The 24,824-nt window shown below is 37.1% G+C and overlaps 3 protein-coding genes across 6 annotated transcripts; 1 reads left to right on the top strand and 2 right to left on the bottom strand.

Annotated features, from left to right (window-relative positions):
* Positions 1-221: 221 nt before the first annotated feature.
* On the top strand, positions 222-14,552 carry LOC108680044 (sideroflexin-3-like). 3 transcript variants are annotated; one of them, XM_018168809.2, is made up of 9 exons: positions 222-730; positions 1,777-1,944; positions 2,484-2,582; positions 3,088-3,163; positions 3,517-3,602; positions 8,153-8,286; positions 10,628-10,707; positions 12,315-12,419; positions 12,889-14,552. In XM_018168809.2, exons 1-9 carry the CDS (start codon positions 576-578, stop codon positions 12,946-12,948), a joined length of 963 nt encoding a protein of 320 aa, XP_018024298.1. In that variant the 5' UTR covers positions 222-575; the 3' UTR covers positions 12,949-14,552. The 3 variants fall into 3 exon arrangements, with proteins under 3 accessions (XP_018024298.1, XP_047741594.1, XP_018024299.1); XM_018168810.2 differs by lacking the exon at positions 8,153-8,286 and adding an exon at positions 4,807-4,937 and having other exon boundaries at positions 223-730; XM_047885638.1 differs by lacking the exons at positions 12,315-12,419; positions 12,889-14,552 and adding an exon at positions 4,807-4,937 and having other exon boundaries at positions 10,628-10,691.
* LOC108680045 lies at positions 14,547-17,961 on the bottom strand. 2 transcript variants are annotated; one of them, XM_018168811.2, is made up of 4 exons: positions 17,879-17,961; positions 16,109-16,482; positions 15,510-15,851; positions 14,547-15,358 (listed from the first exon to the last, which is right to left on the bottom strand). In XM_018168811.2, exons 2-4 carry the CDS (start codon positions 16,475-16,477, stop codon positions 15,128-15,130), a joined length of 942 nt encoding a protein of 313 aa, XP_018024300.1. In that variant the 5' UTR covers positions 16,478-16,482; positions 17,879-17,961; the 3' UTR covers positions 14,547-15,127. The 2 variants fall into 2 exon arrangements, with proteins under 2 accessions (XP_018024300.1, XP_018024301.1); XM_018168812.2 differs by lacking the exon at positions 17,879-17,961 and adding an exon at positions 17,368-17,439.
* Positions 17,962-23,458: 5,497 nt separating this feature from the next.
* On the bottom strand, positions 23,459-24,222 carry LOC125179557. The gene is made up of 2 exons (XM_047885640.1): positions 23,887-24,222; positions 23,459-23,697 (listed from the first exon to the last, which is right to left on the bottom strand). Exons 1-2 carry the CDS (start codon positions 24,142-24,144, stop codon positions 23,467-23,469), a joined length of 489 nt encoding a protein of 162 aa, XP_047741596.1. The 5' UTR covers positions 24,145-24,222; the 3' UTR covers positions 23,459-23,466.
* Between the last annotated feature and the right edge of the window lie 602 nt (positions 24,223-24,824).

The following is a 24,824-nucleotide window of genomic DNA, read 5'->3' on the forward strand; positions in this document are numbered from 1 at the left end:
GATTAGTCCGTTCCCAAGGGTAATTAGGGACACTTTTATTTGCATGTGACACCTTACAAATAGCATATGGCATATTTTTGGAGATGCCATACGATAGCTCTCACAAAGGCCTTTAAAATAAGCCCAGACTTCTTTATGAAATGTTAAATGTTTCATGGTCAGAAGTTATTAAAAAAACTCTCAAAACCGTCCCTTATTACTGTTTGTTGGTAATCTTTGCAGTTTTGCCTAAAAAATCATTTCACTTTGAAATGCAGTCAAAATGAAAATGTTATTTAAAATGCATGCAACACTGCCTGTGTCTGGTATTGTTGCTAGTGTGCTTATTGCCAATGAGATCTAGTTTCAGTAGTTTTGAGATGTTCTTTACCAGAAATGAATACAGTAATACTAATAGTTTGACATGAACATAATGTATTGTTATTTGAATTTTGAAGTGGGGACACAGAGACCAAGACACATTTTGTTCATTATTTGTACCAAAGAATTTGAAAAAGCATTGGACTAAGTGAAATTTTTTCAAGGTCTAATTGTGTCTTGCCAGGTGTGAAATTTTTTAAAAATATCAGTGTAGAATGGCTATGACTAGGATTAACATTGATGAGCCAAGATGGGATCAAAGCACATACATTGGTAGAGCTCGTCATTTTTTTACCACTACAAATCCTGCCAACCTATTTTGTTCAGCATCTGAGTTGGAATGGGCTCGGACAACAGTGACCAAATATAGGTAAGTCGTCATTTAAAAAGAATTTATTGCTTGAGGTGCTTCTTAATAAATCCATATTCCTCAATTTAAGCATAATGAGCCAATGCCCAGCTATATGCTCATCAGGCCCTGTGATTCAGGATGCAGCCTCTGTCATATTCAGCATTCAGGAATATTGGGCTTATTTTTCAATAAATTACGGATGAGAGCAATTTCTTGGATTGACATGAAAATTCCTGGTATTAAGACATACCTTTTTAATTTATTATTGTTTTTTTAAGCTGCTAAAGTTTGAATAAATAACTTTTTTGCACCAAAAGTTTTTTTTTTTTTGAGCAACAAGCAAACGAACAAATGCCATTAAAATCATCATGCCTCAGCACTAATGCCACCAGTCTTCAATGTAAACATTTTGCAAACAAAACTGAACCACAACTTTCTAGCTAAATTAATACTGCTTTGTGGTTATTATGTGATGATTGAACACTGCAAATAGCATTTCTGACCATTACCCTGGTATTGTAGAGTTTTATTAACAATTAGCAAGTTGAGAGCAGTGTCTGCTGTGTGGTGGTGACCTGTGAATCAAATGTCATTGATGGCACAGCCAAAGGTAATTGCTAAACCTCTTCAACAAAATTAGTTCCAATTAAGAATATCAGCAGTTTTTTGAGAAAAAATGTATTAAAAAACCTAATTTTCAGGCAAAACAATTGTCTTCTTGCAGCATCATTAGGAGTGAAGTTTAGAAAACTAAACTAAAATAATAATTTCAACTTGCAGGTTCTGAATAATACCTATGAAATGTTGTTTTCACCTGCTGTTTTTGCAAAAATTTACCCCAAGCTATGTTTTTTATGCATGGTAAAATTCTTATGCATCTCAAACTACCTAGGTTAAGTGTAATTATCATTTGCTATCCTGGCTGCCTTATTAAGATAAGAATTTGTTACCTTCTTTATTTGAGTTCATTGTTGGACTTGTAAGCAGAAAAACTTAGCATGTCTTGCTCTCTTAATTTTCTTTGCATCTTAATAGGAAACAAGTTGACCACATTTTCTCCACAGAAATGGTGAGGTAGTTGATCTCCCTGAAGATGTTCTTTGGCGTGCCAAGCATGTTTACGACAGCGCTTTCCACCCAGACACCGGGGAAAAGATGATGCTCATTGGTCGCATGTCAGCCCAAGTCCCCATGAACATGACTATTACTGGCTGCATGCTCTCCTTCTACAAGTGAGCTACACGAGTTTCTTTCATATATTATTAACTGAAAATGATGGCTTTTCAAAAGTCAAGTTTTTCCACTTGAATTTGATTTATTTAGACCTTGGCTGTTTGATAAAAAAGCCATTACCTTTAATTTCAATTCTTGAGACCTAAGTGAAATTTAATGATGTGTTTCTATTATGCCATGCCTGTATTGCTGGATAAAATATTTCATAGCAAAATTTGTTGCATGTTCTTTCTGCAAAAATTGTTAGGAGTTTCTTGAACAGTTATATTGTACGATGGATACGGTACGTAGTTATTAATGTTCTTGAAATGTTTGGCTAAAATTTGTGTGCAGTTTTTGATGCTCTGAAGTTTGAAAAAATTTTATTTCATTCCATTCACTGACTGGAGGCAAAACTATAAATACATTTATATATAATATGGGTAGACAAGCTAATTCCTATCCCTTATCAGATGCTGAAGGTTTTTTTTATCTAATTTTTTTCAAGAGGAATAATAATAAGAGTTCTGTATAGAAACTGTAATTTGATATTTTTCAGAACCACGCCAGCAGTGGTGTTCTGGCAATGGATTAACCAGTCTTTCAATGCTGTGGTCAATTATACCAACAGATCCGGAGACTCGCCCATCACTGTAAAGTGAGTTTATTAATACAGACTATAATGCCAGTTCATTATGAAAGTTTTGCAGCAATGTGAAGATATTGATATCTTTTGTGGATAGTGCAAGAGTATGGCAATCTTGTTCCAATATGTCCCCTGGCCTGTTCACTTTTTATGGAGTAAGTATATATTAATGCAAATAAATATTCATACCAAATTTATCTTGGAAGCTAAACTAATGTACAATACTATCCAATGTCAAATGAAGTACCAAATACATTATAATGTTTTTTTTTATTTTCCTCAAGCATTGGTTATATTTTCAAGTTCAATTAATCAATGTCTAAAACCACTTTCTTTTCAGTTCATTAGGGATTGGCTGTTAGATCTGCTTTGAATATGGCAAATAAATGCCTCTGCAGTAGATTTTTCTATCCTTGAAAGAAAAATACCTCTATTGAATTGAGTGTCACTATACTATAGATTTCATTTGATCTTAAGAGCATTTTTCTCAGTTTTTATAATTCTTTTGAATTTACAGACAGCTTGGCACATCATACGTGTTGGCAACTGGAGGAGCTCTAATCACTGCTCTTGGTCTCAACTCGTTGGTTAAGGTTGGATTGGATAAATTTCTATTGAAAGTCTTTGGTCATTTGTGCCTATGAGTAACTATACATTCCACTTAAATGCGTACCGTACCAATCAGTTCAACTTTATGATTTGCTAATTATGCTTGATGTTCTATCAATTTGTACTCTGTTCCCAACTTGCATATAACATATGTTCATTTCTGTCACATAACAAAATTTCCCACTATTTTCTGTCAAATATGTACAAACTTTTATTTCCCATCTCTTGAATCCAGAGAATTTTTGTTACATGAATCTCTTGCTAAAATTCAATCAGTTACCCTTTGCCAAAATTAAATAAGTCAATTACCCCATGCTAAAATTCAATACATTTTCAGTCGATGCCTCCGTTGGTAGGACGATTGGTGCCCTTCACTGCAGTGGCCGCTGCTAACTGCGTCAACATCCCAATGATGCGCATGAAGTGAGCATTGTCTCTTCAAATTTGTTAATTTTTAGCGCATTTTCTCATTTATTGAAAAAATGCCTTATTGTACTCGTCATGTCTGTCCGTCTGTCCGTGACTTCACTTTTTCGTTGACGAGAAAATGCGCTCTGTCACTCACTGCAGTGAGTACTGAGCTATATTTTTTCTCATTTGCTGAACTCATGAATGCTTTGGTGGAAATATTTGGACTAACATTTATTCTGCTAGGTATTAAAATACTATGTAGAATTTTGAATTGGACATAACCTGGATGAAAGGTTGAGTTGATTGCTAATCGCTGTGAGTCTGAATAGATTTAAATTTTGAGCTTATATTCATGTGTTGAGCTTGTTCAATTTTTCTTGAAAATATTATAAATATATTTTTAATGTTTAGTTCTGTTTCTGTAGTTAACTTAGTTTCTGACTTTTTTACTCAAAACTGCGATCTGTCCTTTATTTAGTCACATCTGGCTGATTTCTTGTCTGCCGGTTTAAAAATTAGTATGTTTATCTTGGTAGTGATTAGATAAAATATTTCTGTTTGTATACAATTCGATTACCTAATTTCGTGTTTCTGTCTTACATCTTGTGTGTCCTGACCTTGTGTTCATTTGAATCATTTGTTATCCATTCCTGATCTTCCAAAATCGTTGTAAAATCTTCTCTTCATCCTTGATCAATTTTTTCTAAAGACTTCTCTCAAAGAGTCCATCTGTTTTTCATTATTTATTTGCTTTTCCCGTTTACAAATGTCAGTCATCTCAATCTCACCTTACACGTTTATTTATGCCGACATTATTTACGTCTCGGTTCTTTTTGGCCATAAATAACATGTAGCTAACGCCTCTCTAGCTATCTTCACTCTTTGAACAGAGTTTTTAGCTCATTTTCTCATTTATAGAGAAAAGGCGCCATTGTGCTCGTCATGTCCGTCCGTCTTGCTGTCCGTGACTTCACGGACGTGCGGACGAGAAAATGCGCTCTCTGTCACTCACTGCAGTTAGTACTGATCTAATTTTATTATATATGATGGCTGCCACTGGTTTTAAATGTTATAGGCTGGGCACGCGCCATTCTAACTAACATTTGCCGCCATAACCTGGTTGCAGAGAATTTTTGCCGCGATAACCTGGCTGCAGGTTGAACAATAAATAATAATAAATTAAATAATAAATTTTGCCGCCATAACCTGGCTGCAGAGAAATACAAGAAGGTGTGCCGCTCACGGACAGTGCTGGTCAGAAGTTGGGCGTGTCAAGCTCCACTGCAGCAAAGGAAGGCATCTCGGCTGTCTGCCTCAGTAGGATTATGATGGCGTCGCCTGGTATGGGTAAGCAATGATCAGTTCCCATGTGGATGAAAATCGCGGGAAATTAGAGGCAAATATTAAGGAAAATGGCAGCGTGGCATTCGGTTTCAGTGGAATTATTATTGCATTGAATGGTATGGGCTTGGTAAATTACTTGAATGTCCAGGCTATGTAAATTTATTGAATTATTATCAGCTTGAAGCAAAATTATGAAAGAATATGTTATAAAGATCAACGTGCATTTGTACGTAACGTTTTGAATTGAGTTTAGAATGAATATATCGAGTGGAAACTGTTGATAGTAACAATGATCCGCGTGCTATGCCAGTCGATACCAAGCATTCCTGTAGTAAGCAACCTAGTTCTGTTCATTTTCAACCAGTGTGTCATATCCACCGTGGTTGATGAGAGCTGACTTTATTGGGTTACTGTGGGTACCCACACAGTGAAAGCAGGTTTGCCCGCGCGGGCAACCTGCTCCAACCTGCCACAAGAATGAACATAGGATAATAATGTAAGTGTTCACAGTGAAAACCTGTACGAATAGGCCAGCGCCAGGCCTATTTATTTCAATTTCAGGCGCCAGCCTCAGCAGGCAACCAGCACGCTGGCAACCTGCACGCTGGCAACCTGAACGCTGGCAACCTGCTTTCACTGTGTGGGTACCCTAAGGCCTGAGAATAAAGCAGCCTTAGAAATATGTTTGGCTGAAGGTCATGAGTTTGTCTGTCGAGAAGCTGAGTTCCTTGACAAGGATCAAGAGGTGCCAGAAACCTTGTCAGTTGCCAGCCGATAAACGCTCGGGTTGAAGAGCCTCTGATAGGTTTGGCACTCATTTGCCAATTGATTAATTGATTAAACCTATCGATTAATTAATTGAAAGGTTTGGCACTCAGTTATTTGATTAATCTTGTTCCGATTAATATTTTCCACTTGTTCTTGTTCAAATAAATTGTTGTTTATTGTTGATAGTGTGCGAAAATAGTACATTGCATTATTTGAATTTGCCCGGTAAAGAACGGACTTCGTTACATTGCTGGCCAGTATTAATTAAAAAGTATTAATTATAGAATTTTATATCATTTAATTTTAATTTTATATCATTTTTTATATCATTTATTTAGCATTCCTTTCAATCAATTCAGGGTCTTAATGTATGAGAAAATTTTGTTTGACACATTTTGTGATATTTCTTGTGATTACCAGAAAAATATTTCATTGCTCATGGTATTAAATTATCTTACAAGTACCTATTGCTCAATTACTACAGTATGTAAAGCAGAAATGCGAGACTAGTGAACAAAATTAGTGAAATTAGAAGTAGAAAAATAAACGGAGTTAAACAGATTGAACAGAAGCGATACTGGCAATTCTAGCGGACTGAAGTTACTCAATCAATTTAGCTCTCGTCAACCACGGTAGGTTAAGGCACACTGGCTTGTTGTCAGTGACCAGAAATAGGTTGCTTGCTACATGAATGCTTGGGATCAACTGACCTAGCGCTCGGCCCATTAATACTGTTGCCGACTTCCACTCGGCGCCGTCTTAATTTTCTTTATATCCTTACATTATTTGAATCTGGCTCAATATTGTCTTTGGTCAAAAAGCGAAACCCTTAGTATCAGGGCTTCAAACTATCAAACAATAATGTATGTCTGATAGGATTACATATTGAGCTCTAACCTCAATTCAGACTTGATCAGGAGAGTTAACGTGACATCGTTAGGTAGTTTGGTGGAACAAATGTCAGTATTTTCCGAAAATCATAAGAAAAATGTGGTAAAAAATATACCATTAATTATACTTCGCTACAACTACCGATGGAGTTTCTTTTAATGAACACGCGTGTTTATTTTACTTCCGGACCTCTTTTTTTTCATGCCACTCTCTCTTTTTTTAACTCTCATCAACTTCAACTTTCTTTTCTTCCTTTAATTTTTCCATTTCATCTGAGATTAAACTAACTTGATAATCGATTGATCTACCATCATATCTCTGGAATTTTATGAACAGTTTTGCGTTAGAAATCTACTCATTATATCTCGCCTGTTATTGTTTCCCCTCTCCCTTCCCTTCCTGCATGTCTGTTCTTATATTTCGTGCTTGTTATTATATATATATATATATATATACCAATATAATATAATAACACGAAATATATAATATAATAACACGAAGTATATCCTATATTTCGTGCTTGTTTGTTCTTATATTTCGTGCTTGTTTACTCGTTTCGCTTACTGCACAAGTGAACTCAATTGGCTTCGTACGTCTTCTCGTTGCTATACATATGGCTGCTCGCAATTGTCTGCGAATTGTGACGAATTATTGAATATTGAAGCCTTTTAGTTTGTCGAATTCTTATTGCATTCTGTTTGTCGTATACCTATACTTATATTGGTGAAAGGTTGGAGGCTCGTATTCTGGCAAAAAAGTCCTAAAGGAGTTTGATTTATTTTAATTGTTATCAGTAAATGCATTAACATTCCTAGAAAACCATTAGAATTTTTAGAAAAAATGTTTGCAAATTTGGTTTTATGACGAAGGATCAGTATCTGGTTAGATTTTGTACTAGTAAACCAGAAATGTTTATTATTGGGAAAGTGATCGTATTGCATAATTTTTTTGATCTCAATTTTCCAGTTTCAGGTCTGATGTAGAACTTTTTAGCTTCTTCACGGCTTAGATCATACGTTCTTGAATCGTATCGTGAGTGTGGAGGGTTCACAAAATTTGACGCGGAAAACATCAAAATACTGGATTATTACTTTTTTGGACGAAACTTCAGCATGAAATTCTAGCGCGAAAAAGTGGCGACATGGAGAGCAATAAGTTATTACTTTTGATCCCTTTTTTTATTCTACGTTCACTAGGGCCGCTACGTGTTTTAGGGCCGCTATGTGTACTAAGGCCGCTATGTGTACTAAGGCCGCTATGTGTACTAAGGCCGCTATGTGTACTAGGGCCGCTACGTGTACTAGGGCCGCTACGTGTTCTAGGGCCGCTACGTGTACTAGGGCCGCTACGTGTATTTGGGCCGCTACGTGTACTAGGGCCGCTACGTGTACTTGGGCCGCTACGTGTACTTGGGCCGCTACATGTACATAGCCCGCTACATGTACATAGCCCGCTACGTGTACATAGGGCCGCTACGTCTACATAGCCCGCTACGTGTACTTAGTCAAGTTTATATATCACGGCCCCCTGACGTATAAGCCTAAGAGAACGCCGGGCAGGGAGTGGCGCGAGGTTGGCTTGGCGCTGCAGACGAGCGACGGCTCAAGTCTCGGCGTGGCGAGCAAGAAGGCCGCCGTGGAGGGCGTGGCTATGGTCACCGTGTCCAGGATAGGCATGGCAGTGCCCAGCTGTGGTGGGTCCACTCGACTTCTCAGACTTTTTGCGTTGTGACTAAAATTCTGGCTTGGTTCATCACGTTTTTTGCGTTTTCATTCAAATTCTGGCTTTGTTTCATCAGATTTTTTGCGTTTTCATTCAAATTCTAGCTTTGTTTCATCAGATTTTTTCTTGCGCTATTATTATAATTTAGGTTTTAAATCAGATTTTTTTGCGCCATTAATATAATTATGGTTTTGATTCATCTAGCTATCAATTTTTCTTCGAATAATCTAAAGATTCTTCTTCAATTAATTTCTCTTCTCATATTTTTTATTGTCCAATTGCCTTAAGGAAACTTTTCGCTTTTATTTTCGACGCCTGTTCTTTTTTAGTAGTAAACTTTATCATTTAGTTAGACCGATATATTTTCAATAGAAGTTTTGAACTGAAATAGTACTTACAGTAACGATTGTTGTTTTTTATCTCTTTTGGATTTCGTTTATCCAGCTGGGGCGTTAAGCGTGATTTCTCGCAGCGTTTGGAATTAAACCGTAACTAAATTTGGCATAGTTCTCTCCATGTCATAATTGTTGATGGTGTTCTTTGTTGCTGATGATTTCTCTTCTTTCAGTGCTTAGCTGACTTAGTGTGGATTTTGCAGTCGTTCGTGCTTGTAGTTGCTGATGTACATGACTTTTTTAGTTGTTAGAACTTTTTGAATAGGACGATAATAACCGTTTGCTTCTCGCGACTTTCTGCCTTCATGTGTGTCTCGAGTGCCTTTATGTGTGTAATCCTCATCAATAATATCTTCTTGCGTTTAATACGAGAATAAAAATTGCCATCGTATCGCAGGGTTTTCTAATACGTTCATTTTAATGATGATCAAAACGCATTTCATAGTTGAAGTCCATCATCTATAATGTTTTCACCTTTACTATCTCCATTCATATTATCGAATCCACCGAGCACATGTTGAATGCGTGTAATCTCTCGCACGCATGTCCGCTTCTTCAGTGGAAACTCGAATGATTCACATTTCATATCTCCTATGATACCTATTCTTCTAAATGTCCTTAGACTTGTTCAAAACGCGTTCAATCTCATGAATTTCGTTATGTCTCACATGACACGTTGTATTGCTCACCTTCCTTATCTCGGATGATTTTCTTCTTATCTTTCCTCTTAAATACCGTGTGGTCACTGACCGAAAGATATATTTTCTACCTATTTCAATTTAACCGTTCTATATCTATTAAAACTCGTTCATTACTCGTGTGATTTACGATCAAATGTTATCTGCGTATAATCAAAATGAAGTGCATAACTGCTGCCTTGAAACTGAACCTTGATGCCGGAAATGATTTCGGAAATAACTTATCGGCTCTTATAATTCATGCTTTGAAGGTTGGGGTTTTATTCTAATAAACCCTAGTGCAGAGCTTAATTCGTTTGTAATAAACTAAAGATTACTTCTGTGCATGTTTGACATACGCATAGTCGTATCGAAGACTCGTTCCGATTAAATTGAGTGTTCGTTCGTTACAACTCCGTTTTAGGTCCATTCTTGTTCAGTGATATCAGCGCCTATTTGTCATTAACATCTAATCGCTTCGCTCCCGTTATCTGTAATTGGTTATCAGGGACGTCAAATACAGCTTTTTTCTTAAATATCAAGGTTCATTAGATTTTCGAATTACGTTTTCAAATTTCCTTGTTGCTTTTTTATATCTAGCTGTTTTCTGAATATTTTTTCCATGTGCCTCTTTTATTTTTCCATAGTGAATGTATGATTAGTTTCTCTTCCATTACATACGAAAAAATAATTGAATTTATAATTCTAACACGTTTTTTAGGCTTAAAGTCACGTTTTTTAACCGTGTTCAGTTATGAGTTCTGACGATCACTTCGAAAGATACTTTTCCATTTTTTTTTTTGTTAATCTACTTATTATTCTAATACCGTATTCGTGATACTAATTTGAAATGCCCCTTTCGTGAATGAATAATTATAACAGCTATTATAACAATGAATTATAATTATATCTTCTTCCTTCCAAGTTATTATTACTAAATTTGATTGCTATCTAACATTTTTAGCATATCATTTTGATTTTTCTGGATAGATTTTGTCTGCGAACCAATTAACCTCTATAAAAATGATCCATTAACCACTATAAAAGTGGTTCTAATAGGACCACAAGGACCACCTCCTCTGGTCCTAATGGGACCATTAGAACCTATTGCTCTGGTCCTAATGGGACCATTAGTACCCTTACTCTGGTCCTAATGGGACCATTAGAACCCCTTAATCTGGTCCTAATGGAACCATTAGGACCCCTTAATCTGGTCCTAATGCCTTGCTTTGGTTGTCAGTGTTGCCGCCGCTGCTCATGAACTCCTTGGAGAAGAAAGGCGTCCTGCGTAGGATGCCCTGGATCGGCGCCCCTCTACAGGTGACGCTGAACTTACCGATAATCTTCAATAGAATTAAGTATTAACAATTCTTGATGAGTTTTTTTTATTTATAGTTTAGATAAAAGGATATTCTTTTATGGTGTACTTAGAATAAAGGATATTCTTTTATGGTGTAAAATTAAATATCAACAATTCTTGACAAGTTTATTGATTTAAAATTCTGATTGAAAAAATGTTCTTATATGCGGTCCACTAAGCATAAATAATATTCTTATATGGTGTATAATGAAATATTATTAATTCTTGACGAGTTTGTTGATTTAAAGTTCAGATTAAAAGATATTCTTATATGTTTACTTAAAATAAAAAATATTCTTGTATGGTGTATAATTAAATATCAACAATTCTTGACGAGTTTGTTGGTTAAAATTCAGGTTAAAAGGATGTTCTTATATGGTCTACTAAGAATAAAGAATACTTTTGTATGGTGTATGATTAATTAGTAACAATTCTTGACGAGTTTGTTGATTTAAAAATCAGATTAAAAGGATAATCTTTTATGGTTTAAAATGAAATATTAACAATTCTTGACGAGTTAGTTGATTTAAAATTGAGATTAAAAGGATATTCTTATGTGATGTACTTAGAATAAAGGATATTCTTATATGGTGAACTTAGAATATTTAATATTTGGATGCAAAAATGCCGTTTCTCAATTCATTTACAATTCTGGTGAAAAATCAATCTCATAAGTAATCAGATTTCGTAAAGAACTTCAATTTAGATGAGATTTCAGTGTCAAGTAACGTGAACATATTACCTCCATAAATTTAATGGAAGCGAGAAGTTTTATTCATGTTCTTCACTAATATTAAACGACACATATTTCATATTTTGAGAACATATTTCAGAATTTCATGCTGGAGTTTGTTGCATATTCCCTGAACAACAAACATTGAAAGAAGTTGAATGAATTGTCATTGATTTCATGTTTTTGAAATATTCCTGGTTAAAATTGATACGGTCATTGAAGCTTCTAAGTTAAGTTAAATGATTAGATTGATAGTTATTATTGTTCTCAAAATCTTCCTGGTTAAACTTTATCTGGTCATTGATGCTGCTAAGTTAAGCTAATCATCATGTCCTGGTCTAATGCTTGGACTGATTATTTATTATTATTATTTTTCTCAAAATCTTTCTGTTTAAAATTGATGTGGTCATTGAAACTTCAAAGTTAGGTTAAATGTTATTATTGTGCTCAAAATCTTCCTGGTTAAAATTGATGTGGTCATTGAAGCTTCAAAGTTAGGTTAAATGATTAGATTGATACTTATTATTGTTCTCGTAATCTTCCTGGTAAAATTAATATAATCTTCTAAGCTGGGTAATATGACAGTAATGTTCTGTACAGGTGCTACTATGCGGCATCTGCCTGACGTTTTAATTATTGTGCTCTAAATCTTCTTTTTTTAAATTGATGTGATCATTGAAGTATCCAAGTTAGGTTAAATGTTATTATTGTGCTCAAAATCTTCCTGGTAAAATTAATATAATCTTCTAAGCTGGGTAATTTGACGGTAATGTTCTGTACAGGTACTATTAATATAATCTAACATAGAAATTTTGACAGTAATGTTCTGTACAGGTGCTATTATGCGGGATCTGCCTGACGTTCGCGACGCCGGCGTGCTGCGCGCTGTTCCCGCAGAAGGCTGCCATCAGCGTCGACAGGCTCGAGCCTGAAATCCAGGTATACCGTCCCAGCGGTATTTATTGTTACTAGCATTAGTTTTCCATTGAAATATATTGAAAAAATATAATTATTTCATTATTATAGATATAGAACATGTAATTATTTCATTATCATAGAATATATTATAATTATTTCATAGAATACTGGTATATAATTATTATTACTGGTTTTATTTGATAATTGATAGACTTCATCTTAGAAGGTATGAGCGTTTTCATAGTATATGTTTTTTAATAAATCCACGCTTAAATATTTGGTGCACGTGTTTTTTTCATAAGAGAAAGAGTGAATGCCAATCACTTTAAGTACTATTCAGTTCACAAAGGTTAAATAATCTTGTTTAGATCATTGGTTATTTTTGATGATTTTTAGAAAGAAAAATTCCGTTAAATTCTATAAATGTTGTAAATGATGGTTGTTAACTATTTTGCCGTCGTAACTATTTAACCAATAATATTTGTTGCAGGCCAAGATTCGAGCCATGGAGAACCCGCCTACTGTTGTCTACTACAACAAAGGTCTTTAATTAGACCTGAGGTGGAATTTAATATTTCTTGCCTGTTGCCACCACGTATCTCAGCGTATGGTGTTATGATGTTCTGACTCATAGATTTGGTATTCAAGTTCTACGTCTTATATCCTTTGAAACTTTAAACTTCAAATCTGTGGTAATGTTTATACTTTACTGATATGTTTCACTTATTAGCATTCTTGTGGGTATTTTTTCTTTTTCTCCGTAAAGTTCCTCATGGTTTTTAATTTATAGTAATTTATCAGTTGCTTGTTTATCAAAGCATGGAGGAAGCTCGATGTTACTCAGTTGAGAATGAAGTTGGTTTCACAAAGAGTACTTATTTGATGTGTTGGATGTGGTGAAAAGTTTATCTTACTTCTAAGCCTTAATGAATGGACTGAGTATGTACTTATTTTACCTTAATCGTCCACTATACCTATTAGATTTGCGTGCAATAGTTAGGGTAGTTGTCTGAGATCTAAGGTTTTACTCATCAAGTTTTCCGAGTTTATATTATTATGTAGTGTCAGTCGAAGTTGTTATCGTAAAATACCCGTTGTTTGTTGTTATGCAACGAAACTCTTTAATCTTTAGTTGAAGTTAGTCGTAATATTACGTTAATATATAGAAATTAATTAGGAAGAAATTTAAAGTAGTTTTCTTCTTCGTTAATGTTAGCACTTGTTGAAACATAAATATCATGCGTGTTATCACTAAATGGCCTCACAGATTGACATGTAAACTTGTTCTGTTAGCTCTCAGTCGGCTATGCGTCATCCGCCTACTTATTCGAGTGTTTGGTGTACTATCTTATCTCGACGTTTGTTTGATATGTTTACGGGAAAAAAATCACTCGTCTGTTGTCATGGTAAAATAGTCTTTCTGTGTAACCTTTGAGTCGCCGAATTTTACTTTCATCTCTCACTGCATGCTTTAAATAATTTTTTGCTCATCTATTTTTTCTTACAAAATATGCTCTAAATTCTTTGATGGAACTGATCCTGTTAATTTTTTCTAGGGTATCGATGTAAGAGAATACATTTTGGCCATACTAAATATAAGGTTCCAATGTTTATTTAGCCATCTTTATTCAATGATTCAGTTACCGTTTCCCACGAGTCACTAGTTATATATATTTTTTGTTATATTGCACGCATGTAAGTGAAAAGTTCTTATGTGAAAAGATGCGTTGTAAATTTTACATTTCATCACGTGTTATGGTTTTCGACCTCGCAGAGTCTTTCTGCCTCTATTTTCCTCAATACTATTGTCGGTGTGCGGGATAGGCTGACTAAGTCAGCGAAACGAAGCAACTCCATAAATTACTGCACATGTGGAGCTTAGGGTCTTGATTATTTTTAATCAAAAAGTGTCAATTCTAACAGAAAGTTTTACCTTTTCCTGTAGGCGTGTCATTTAATTTAATGAAAACTGTAGACTAGTTTGCTTCTTTTAGATCAAAATGTCCGCTTTTCCTGTACGATATCGAATTAAAAAATGTTTTCCTCTGCTTAAATCATAAGATATGCATTTTCATCCTGACAGGTATACAATCAAAATTGTGAATTATATGTGGTCGTACCAACCTTTGATGACAAATAATAGAACTCTTGAGATGAAAGATTTTTACTTCAAGCGATTATTATAGCAATGCGTTTCAAGTTGAACAATTCAGTGGGATCAACACGTCCAGAATAGCTAGAATAGTTTTGAATTTTAAATAATCATTGAACTTGACTTCAAAAATGCCTTGTACAAACTTGGCACAAACCCCTTGAAATAAAATCATAATTTATGCTACAGGTCATATGGAAATGCGTAAAAGAATGTCTCATTTCCTCCTAATAAATGAAAAAAGTAATACAAGAAAATCCTCGAGTAAACGCTAACAGTGTATATAATATTATCTGTTCCATATTCTTTATATCCGGCCTGTATCTTTTGACTTTTGCTAATAGGATGCCATTCACTTTCAGCTATCCCACAGACTTCTTCTCCGAGCAAAACATCCTCGACATAGAACTTTACTTAACATGTAACTTTTCTCCTAGCTCCTTCTCAAGCCATCGCTTACCCAATAATGACTCGAACATTTTCCAGTCTAAAAGCACTTCATCAAGGGGTCGGATCTCCATCTGGAACAATACTACCTTTCCGTCTAGAACTATGCTGCAACAACAAAATGCTCAATTTAGAACTCGCCACCCGACAAACGCCCCCGTTCATGGATCGTGCATTGCGGACGAACGTTGTATTCCGCGAGATAGCGTTGGTTTTCCAGAGTACGGCCCTCGAACGTCAGGTAGCGACAGTCGTCCGGACGACCAGGAAGTCGCTGCCGCAATTGCAAGACGGTCTCGGCGTTTGGGTTAACACGGAAAGTATGCGTCTGCCCACGGATGTCCTGGACAAACAATTCCATCTGCAACGAAATAGAACGGCATCTTTAGTGACAGATCGACGCGAGTCGTACTTTGTGGCAAGGTATTATCTTTAATTGGTAGACACAGTTAATGAGCCAACGGAAGAAATTTTATGATCCCAGTGACTTCTTTGAAATAAAATCCACTCACATTTTTTGGGTCCGAATCAATTGACGCAGCCATGCGTCGCGTGTGTTCCTGCTGCAGCTCCTGGGCTCTATTCATGACCTGAGCTGTTGAGATCCTGGAGGACACTTTATTTTTAGCATTTTTTGTGTGGATCAGCGTTTGGACTACAGGAAGTTTAGGCACACTTCCTTTATTGCGAGTTTTGCGGCACTGTGGGCAAGCGTAATTATCTTTCTTCTCTAGATCTTGGAGGCACAGTGTGCAGAAAGTATGGCCACATGTCAGCAGCCGAGGAGGGTTGGCGTCGCAATAGTCATCCATGCACACTCCGCAAGTGGGGTGTGCAGACGAGGCTGAATTACCCTGGAGGGATTGACAGTTACGTTAAAGTTTGGCACAGAATTTACTATTGACTATGGCAGGAATTACAGACTTTGTAGGAATTGCAGACGTTAGGGCTAGGATTTTTACGATGGAACTCCATACATAAGTAGGAGCACCGACCAAGGTTGCTAAGAATTTCAACATGGGCAAAATCTTGCAAGCAGTTATTAACTTGAGCGAAACGTTCCATAGAAATTGTACTTCATAACAAAAATGTAAAGTTAATTTAAACTCACCGCCGAAACGGAGGATCCAGCAAGGGATTCTGTGTCGTCCATGTCCATAGGAACGACTTCTCTCCCTGTGGGTATCGGTGCCATTGATGAAGAGCACTCCAAGGGAATTACATCCCGCCCAGTCCTGCCGGAAGAACCTTGTCCAGATGCACCCGAGCTCGCCGGAATTAGGGCGTATACCATGGGCAGATCCGAGACGTTATCAGTGCAAGATTTTCTGCACTTCTTTTCTCCGCATCTTATTTCGTCTCGGTCTTCCATTTCGGATAGACAGTTGCGACAAGATGCATGACCACAAGGCAGCAGTAGTGGTTTCCGTTTTTTCTCATCATACGGCAACTTGCAATGAGGACACGATGATCCGAACATCTTTGCTGTAAAGAAATAACCAGACGTTAGAAAGAAAGTTCACATAAATACTGCTACGTGCACAGAAAAAAAATATGCCAAAAATTAATTAAGTAAATATGCTATTCTTCGATTTGACCATTGAGAATTATATTGAGTGCTTAGAACCAATTTGAGAATTTGTCTATACTGTTTTCTATAGGCATCACTTTATTCCTTAAAAGCTACTGGACGGGAAAGATGCATTAAATTGGAGAAAAAATTGTGCCGAAGCCAGAGTGACAATAAGTGTGAACCCACTTTATGCATGCTAGGTTGATGCAGTACCGTAATGTAAAAAAAATCACGTCACTTTAACGCAGTGTGGTTATTACTCGTGTCACAATTGGGATCGGCTGGCTGTTGTTCAAGCATTATTACCGACTACCGTAAATGACACACAAGTCGCTCAACTCAGCAGAAACAGCACATTCCTCGTCGCCGTTAAAAAAAAACGATTCATTTTTAAACACTCAATCCTGTTAAGTATAAATCCGCAATGATTGATTCGTGTAGGTCAAAAGTTGCCAACTAACTAAATTGATCGTTAATTAATTTTTTTGTAACAATATTCGTTTTATAGAAGTCCAACGTATTATTAGATATACCTAGCTAGAATTTGTTAAAGATTCAAATGAAACTTCTTTCGTCATACTCGACGGTAACGTAAAATACAGATAGGATGCAGTATGATGCAGAAAACACCAGGCTATATTTTAATCGCCGCCGCCAGGCAACCTGAGGCAAGTGCTAAATCTCTAAATAGAAGCAACATTTTAGAATGTATAACCCAAAAACTTAAATAGTATTCACAAATCACAAGATCAGCAGGCAATCGTTTAAGCTTAGTGAAAAAAATAAGTGTAACTTACCAATTCTAGGTTAAAAAATGCAACTTCAATCTTTACAAGCAGCAAGCACTCTCACTGTCTTCGTTGTCTTCGTTCGAGTTTCCAAGCAGAGTTAGCTAGGAGCCTAGGACGTTCTGGCACCTCAATTTATACAAGCAAATGCAACGAGTACCGAACGAGTCTCGCTCCCGATCGAACCAAGCCCCAAGGTCACAGTTCTCGACTTCTGTTGATGCGGTTTGAGCCTAACTAAAACAATGGTAAAAAAAATGCTTGCGGTGATACTCTTGAAATTTGATACATTTAGAAATATTATTGACTCATTCAGAAAAATTAACATAGTTTTACTGGTCACTGCCTCGCTGGTCAGTACTTACTAAACACAATCCTCGAGCTCGTGCTGTCTGGTGACTCGGTGGTGTGGCTTGCGCCTTTCTCTGACATTTTTCTCCAATAAAATACGTTTATCAGAATTAATTTCAATAGATAAATATACTTATGACTTGACTATACAATAATGCATTAAACTTACCGATTAAATGGTGTAAATTACAGTTTAAATCTTCACAATAACAGCACTGCACAACAACGTATCAAGCTTGCGTATGCCACGAAGCTCTGGCAGCAGCTCTATATATGCAAGCAGTGCAACAGAACGAGTACCGAACGAGTCTAGTTTTCGATTAAACGAAATGCATTTAGTGATAGAGTTGAACAAGTAGTGAGCGAGTTTGTCTAAAAACAAAGAGAATTGTATTAGAAGGCGTGGAAATTTCCAATGCATAATGAATTTTAAAAAAAGACAAACTCACGAATGGCAATTTAATCCAGCATCGGTGGTAGGTTTGTAAACTTTATACAAATTTTATTCATCACATTATCAGTTTTATGCTTAATAAAGATTTTCAAAGTAGCTATTTCGCAATTGAATTGTAGAATTCAACTCGAGTAAAAATCACATTCTAATCTTATTCCTATAACCGGTGAAGGACTAGATCGACACTTCTCCGAACTCACCCGTGAACTCGTCAGCGGAATCAAACGCAAAACGCTACCTTTACGCATCCAAACAGCTCATAAGTTTCTCATTTCAGAATGCAGAATGGTTTCTTAAATTTAAAATATACCTAATTGTGAGCAATACGCCACGATAGAAATTATTACAAATTTTTACGTCATTTCGTTTTCAATTAAAACAAACAACTTCTGCGCAACCGAACAGCTCTAAGTCGTTCTATTCTGGAACGGATCAGCCTGAAATTCCAAACTTAACTAATTATTTGTTATAACTTATACGTTATGCCGCGATAGTAGTTACTACATTTATTTGTGACATTTAATTTTCAATTAAAACGAAACCTTCCATAGGTTAGGTTAGGCTATGAATAGGTTAATTAAGTTAGAATTGGTAAGATTAGCCTATTTGTTACTAAATCATCTGCCTAGGGCAGCGTCATTGCATTGCGGTAGAAAATCAAGTAAACTGATTTATCAGATTTCGCATGGAACTTCAAATTAGGTAACTTTCCTTAATAAAACACTTACCACTATGAAAGTAATACACTTGTCGGATTTGTAGAACTATTGTACCTACAGGATAAATATTGAATATGAATCACTTCGGCGCTTCCTATAGTATGCAATTCTATCTACTAATATAGAAAAACAGTCATAACATAACATAACATAGTGATGTCGGCGCTGAAGTGTAGGCCTGATGTGGCCTGTCGCCGATTCTTTTCCTTTTCGTGCCTTGTTCATAGATCTAAACTCGTGTCATTTGACCGGATCTTTTCATGACTGACGATAGTTTGAAGTAGCTACTAGACTTCCCCCGGGTTCGATAAGGAGCTAGGCATTTCAAATTTGAACATATATTTTTTCATAGCTTTATCTAGTCTGTTCTTGAACGCGTTCTATACTTGGAGCGCCAACGATGTCATCGGGGAGGCTGTTCCACATGTCGGTGATTCGAAGCGAGAACGCGTGGAGAAGTTGCAGCGCAGTTTTTTTAGCTTATAGCCGTGGCCCCTGGTGTTGGTTCTTGTTTCAAATTCTAGTAACCCTTCAGGGACCTTGTATAGACCATGAGTATACTTGTATACTTCAATGAGGTCCCCACACAGACGTCGATAACGGAGGCTTGGAAGCTTCATAATCTTCAATCTTTCTTCATAGGACTTGCCCTTCAAGCCTGGAATTATCCTTGTTGCACGTCTTTGAACATTTTTTGAATTGAAAAAAAAAACTATCCCCTTCTTTAGCCTTATTGGGTAAAGTGCCAGCGGATGACGTAGATTCAGACTTTGGCGTTTTTTCTGAGTGTAGGAATTTTGAATATTCCCGTAGTGTGAGAAGAATAGAAGTGTCGGCACTGAAAAAATAGGCCCATTGCCTGTTGCCGATTCCTGTACTTTTCGTGACTTGATTCACAAGGGATCCGGCCTTTTGAACCCGATCTTTCCATAACTGATGATTGATTGAGATACCTGCTAGACTTATTGCCAGGCAGGTCCGTAAAGTGCTAGGCATTTAAAGACTGAACATATGCTCATGCATAGCTTTGTCTAGCCTGTTCTTGAAGGCGTTCATCCCGGAGCGTTAACGATGCTTTCAAGGAGGCTGTTCCACTTGTCGGTGACTCGAAGCGAGAAGAAGTGTTGTCGCATGGATGTGTGACAACGCAGTTTTTTTAGTTTATAGCCGTGGCCCCTAGTGTGGGTTTTTGTTTCAAATTCCAGTAATCCTTCTGGGACCTTGTATAAACCGTGGATATACTTGTATACTTCAATGAGGTCCCCACGCAGACGTCGATCACCTGATCACCTATAAAAATGATTTCCTATAAACTCGCCAGTCTTAATCATGGTATCTTGATTGCTGGAAATCATCGTTCACTTTTCCAACGACTACAGTGATATCTTTACTTTAAATGTTTCTTTTAGTTCGATTAAATAAATGCATATACAAGAGAATAATGTTGACGCCTTGAATGGGTAATTTTAATTGACATAATAATATTAAAACAATCGATACATACTCATATTTGCAAGAGCATTTTCTTCCCATTTGATTGGATAATCAGTCATTTTAATAAACATAAAATTCAATTTTTGTACGTAATCATTAATGCTACTATTTTGTGGGGCATGTAGCCATGGTTGAACTATATATCTACTACCAGTTCAACCATGCATGTACCCGACGCTCGCCGCGTCGGCGTGTTCTTCCGCCAAAAGGCGGCCACAAGCTTTCTTTCATAGCGTCAATTGAGTACAAAATTTCCATTAAATACATGTTTCGTTGCGCTAATTGGATAGGATTATGTCATTAAATGCATGTGCCATGACTCTTATCATACGATACTCCTAATTTATATAAATGAATTTCAAATAATGAATTATTCGATTAGATACTAGTTTGGTTTGTTTGTTTTTTACCTATGACTGAACTTTCAACCTTGGTCAATATTTTTTTGGAATAACATTCATGACATGCGAAATTATTGTAAATAACATTCATTTCATGCTTCATTTGTACATCATTATTAAATACACGTGTTCTCTCGAATGCAGCCTACTATTTACGGAATTTATTTTCACAGTTTGTACAAATTTAAGAATTTTTCGACCTCGCTAATCTTTCTGCCTCGATTCTTTTCGATTTTAATGTCGTAGTTACATTACTTTACTTTCTATTAGTAAATAGAATAGAGCCCACAAATAATAATAATAATAGCGGTTTCAGCGTTTAGTAGGCCGTAGGCCAGTCGCCGATTCTTAACATCGCAGAACATTCACAGCATATTGCGGTCTCGAACTCGCAACGCACTGCTACAATTCTGCTATGCTTAACCGCCCGGCCTCCTCGCCGATTCTGACCAGAAACTGGCGCACAGAGCTGGGATCGAACCCGCGCCTCTCTGCGCCAATCTTGGTACTCTGAACTTTAACCACTGGGCCACCCTGCCACACCACTGGGCCACCCTGCCACTGTATAATAACTTGCATCTTATGCGTAGGTTGTAAACCGGTTTTTGTGTGGTAGTTATTTTCATATAATAAGGAACCAGATGACATATATTTATGACCAGATGAACTACTCCAAGTGTAATTTCGTAATTAAAAATTAAAGAAATAAAAAATTATGTTTTTTTTCAATTTATTAGCTTTTCTACCACTCGTATTATTTTAGATTATATAAACGTTTTCCTCAGCTTCGTCAGTAAATTCACCGCATTTAAAAACCCTTTGGTTATATAAACAAAGAAGTCACTTGCGTATGGTCGTATCAACCAAACCAAAACAACCTGGTGAATAAATGAGCACTTCTAACCCGAATATGTACTTTATAATTTCATGCGCAATTATTGCGATAGATATAAAGATAGTAGGAAAAGATCGGAATTTTAATTTGGTCGAATCAAAATGTATACAGAAGGCAGAATAGTTCTGAAAGCGGAATGATTATTCCAGTTAAATAAATCGCTTCAAGCTTTGATCAAAGGCCACGACACAAATTCACTGATATGATACAGTGGGGGGAAATAAATATTCGTACACTTGAAAAATCGTATTTTAATGTATGTAAGTACACAAACTTAACAATATACATAATATAAATCACTTCTCCTGTTCAGTTTGTGTACTTACATACATTAAAATACGATTTTTCAAGTGTACGAATATTTATTTCCCCCCACTGTATATATGAAAAAGAATCATTAATATATATCATGCGGGTAAATTAGAAAGTGAAACATTAATAATGCGTCATACCATGCGAGTAAATTAGAAAGTGAAACATTAATAATATGTGTATATATGGAATATCCATATGTCTACTTATGGAACATAGGCCACGACACAAATTCACTGATATGATATATATGCCACGGGCATCCAGAAGCGCGCTGGTGTTGGTCGTGCCGTCATTCTTCATCCCATCAATAAAAATACTAAACCTTCAGATTCTTACTCAATCCTACTCAATGCATATTTACTACAATCAATAGGAAGAGGAACGGTTGTTATCACTTCTAAATCTCAATTCACAATTAGCCCTCCTCTAAAGTGGTGACCCCAGAGTGACCCGAACACCCAACCTTCTGATCTGTCATTGCCTACTAGCCAGTTTTCGTAGAGAGGATGCTGCTGATATCTCTTCACTAATGTGTCCACTGTCCATGTTAAAGCGCACTTCCACATTGCCACCGCACAAGCAGTGATTCGCGTATTTCCCATACTGAATCCAGCGTTCCGTCGCAAAAATTTGTTGCCTCGGCGATGTTGAATCCTGCGTTGAAGCCCGCGTGATACGCATATGGAAACGTGATGATGATCTCACCTTGCTCCTGTATCATCTTTTTATGCGGAATGCCCGTTTTTAAAATTTTCGGTGACACGAGGGTAATCTTGTGTCGAAGAAAGCTTGAACAGGCCTCAAACCCCCGGGAAATGCTTCTTTACAAAATCTTCAAACTTGTTGCCGTGTTCTGGTGGAATGGCGTACCAGATCTTCGGTTCCCCCGAGTGCAGCAAACTTATACTGTACTAGTCCATATCCGCCGTATGCCACGCGAACGTGAACTTGTAACGCAGGATTCAACATCGCCGAGGCAACAAATTTTTGCGACGGAAGTGCGCTTGAGCATGGACACATTTGTGAAGATATATCAGCAGCATCTCTACGAAAACTGGCTAGTAGGCAATTATAGATCAGAATGTCCCCAAGGCCAAAACCGCACCTTACTTACAGCTCAGCATCCTGAACGTATGCCACGCGAACGTGTACGATTGATTGATTTTTATTCACAAAGGAGCTCTAGTTACAATTCAAAATAAAAAAGAAAAACAAACAATCACACAAACAAGCGCGCTGGTGTTGGTCGTGCCGTCATTCTTCATCCCATCAATAAACATACTAAACCTTCTGATTCTTACTCAATCCTACTTAATGCATATTTACTACGATCAATAGGAAGAGGAACAGTTGTTATCACTTCTAAATCTCAATTCACAATTCTTAAACAGCCCTCCTCCAAACTACCAAATAGTCGGTTCTCCCCCACAACAATCAATACGCTTTCACAAAAACAATACGCTTTGTCGCTTTCTGTATTTAATAGCATCCACCCGACAAACGCCCCCGTTCATGGATCGTGCAGTGCGGACGAAGGTTGTATTCCGCCAACAGGCGTTGGTTCTCCAGGGTACGATTTTCAAATGTCAGGTAGCGACAATCGTCCGGACGATTTGGCATGCGCTCCCGCAACCTCAGCACAGTCTCCGTCCTTGGGTCCACGTTGAACGTATGCGTCTGTCCACGGGGGTCTTGAACATGCACTTCAATCTGAAAAAAATCATCGTCTTAGGTGACATAGAACGAAAAAGGTTGCATCAATGAATGGCCTACTCCGATCGCATAAGTTGCTAAGTTATGAAACCAATACAAATTGATGGTTCATAATAAAAATATAGTCGGATAATGTGCAAACGGATGGAAACATTAGTGTTTACCCTAGGTTTAACGTTCACTTACAGTTTTTGTGTTGGAATTAATTGAAGTTGACGGGCGTCGCATTTTATCCTGTTGCAAGCGTTCAACTTTTTCCAGGACTTTAGTAGGTGGGTCCCTGGGAGAGACTTTATTTTTCGCATTTTTCTGATGGATCAGAGTCAGAACAACGGGAAGTTTAGAGCAACTTCCTTTGTTGCGAACTTTGCGGCACTGCGGGCATGCGTAGCTATTGTTCATCTCAAGATCTTTGAGGCAGAAGTACAGAAAGCGTGACCACATGTCAGCAGCCGAGGAGGGTTTACTTCACAGTAGTCATCCGAGCACACGACACAAGTGGGGAATCCAGAGGCAGTCGAGTTACTCTGAGGACAAATATGTTTCGATTAAATTACCAATAGAAGTTACACATGGCTGACGCTATGGCAAGGTAACAAATGCACTCAATAAATTCAACGATTAATTAATTATTCCAATATAAGTTGAAACGCTGACAAACCAAATGACCGGAAAACTTGTACATGCGTCAAATTTTTAATGCAGTAATCAAGTGCTGCTGAATGGAATGAACAAATAATAAGTAATTACAATAAAAATGTTGCGGCAACTCATGCTTACCGTCGAAACCGAAGATCCAGAAACCGATTCAGTGTCATCCGGATCCATAGGAACGACTTCTCTCCCAGTAGCTATGGGTCCACCCGTACTTGGTTCAAGAGGAACCACGTCCCGCCCAGTCCTGGCATCTCCCGAGGCACCAGAGTTCGCCGGAATTAGATCGTACACCGTAGGTAAATCCGAGATATTTTCAGAGCATGACTTCTTGCACTTCTTCACGCCGCATTTCATATCATCTTGGTCTTCCAAAGCGGAGAGACAACTTCGGCAGGAGACATGGCCACACGGCAGCAGTAGAGGCTTGCGGTCTTTCTCATCGTAGGACTTCTTGCAATGAGGGCAGG

The sequence above is a fragment of the Hyalella azteca genome, unplaced genomic scaffold (genome assembly GCF_000764305.2).
Source record: "Hyalella azteca isolate HAZT.00-mixed unplaced genomic scaffold, Hazt_2.0.2 contig2632, whole genome shotgun sequence".
Classification (NCBI taxonomy): Eukaryota; Metazoa; Arthropoda; class Malacostraca; order Amphipoda; family Hyalellidae; genus Hyalella; species Hyalella azteca.

What these genes read in the sequence shown, in the direction of transcription:
- LOC108680044 (XM_018168809.2), top strand. Translation starts at nt 576, where the DNA reads ATGGCTATGACTAGGATTAACATTGATGAGCCAAGATGGGATCAAAGC. An exon ending in CATGGCAGTGCCCAGCTGTG is followed by an intron (nt 8,287 to 10,627) that starts GTGGGTCCACTC and finishes TTTGGTTGTCAG; the next exon opens with TGTTGCCGCCGCTGCTCATG. An exon ending in GGATCGGCGCCCCTCTACAG is followed by an intron (nt 10,708 to 12,314) that starts GTGACGCTGAAC and finishes TGTTCTGTACAG; the next exon opens with GTGCTATTATGCGGGATCTG.
- LOC108680045 (XM_018168811.2), bottom strand. Translation starts at nt 16,477, where the DNA reads ATGTTCGGATCATCGTGTCCTCATTGCAAGTTGCCGTATGATGAGAAA. An exon ending in CTGGATCCTCCGTTTCGGCG is followed by an intron (nt 15,852 to 16,108) that starts GTGAGTTTAAAT and finishes CAATCCCTCCAG; the next exon opens with GGTAATTCAGCCTCGTCTGC. An exon ending in TTGATTCGGACCCAAAAAAT is followed by an intron (nt 15,359 to 15,509) that starts GTGAGTGGATTT and finishes ATTTCGTTGCAG; the next exon opens with ATGGAATTGTTTGTCCAGGA.
- LOC125179557 (XM_047885640.1), bottom strand. Translation starts at nt 24,144, where the DNA reads ATGTGGTCACGCTTTCTGTACTTCTGCCTCAAAGATCTTGAGATGAAC. An exon ending in TTAATTCCAACACAAAAACT is followed by an intron (nt 23,698 to 23,886) that starts GTAAGTGAACGT and finishes GATTTTTTTCAG; the next exon opens with ATTGAAGTGCATGTTCAAGA.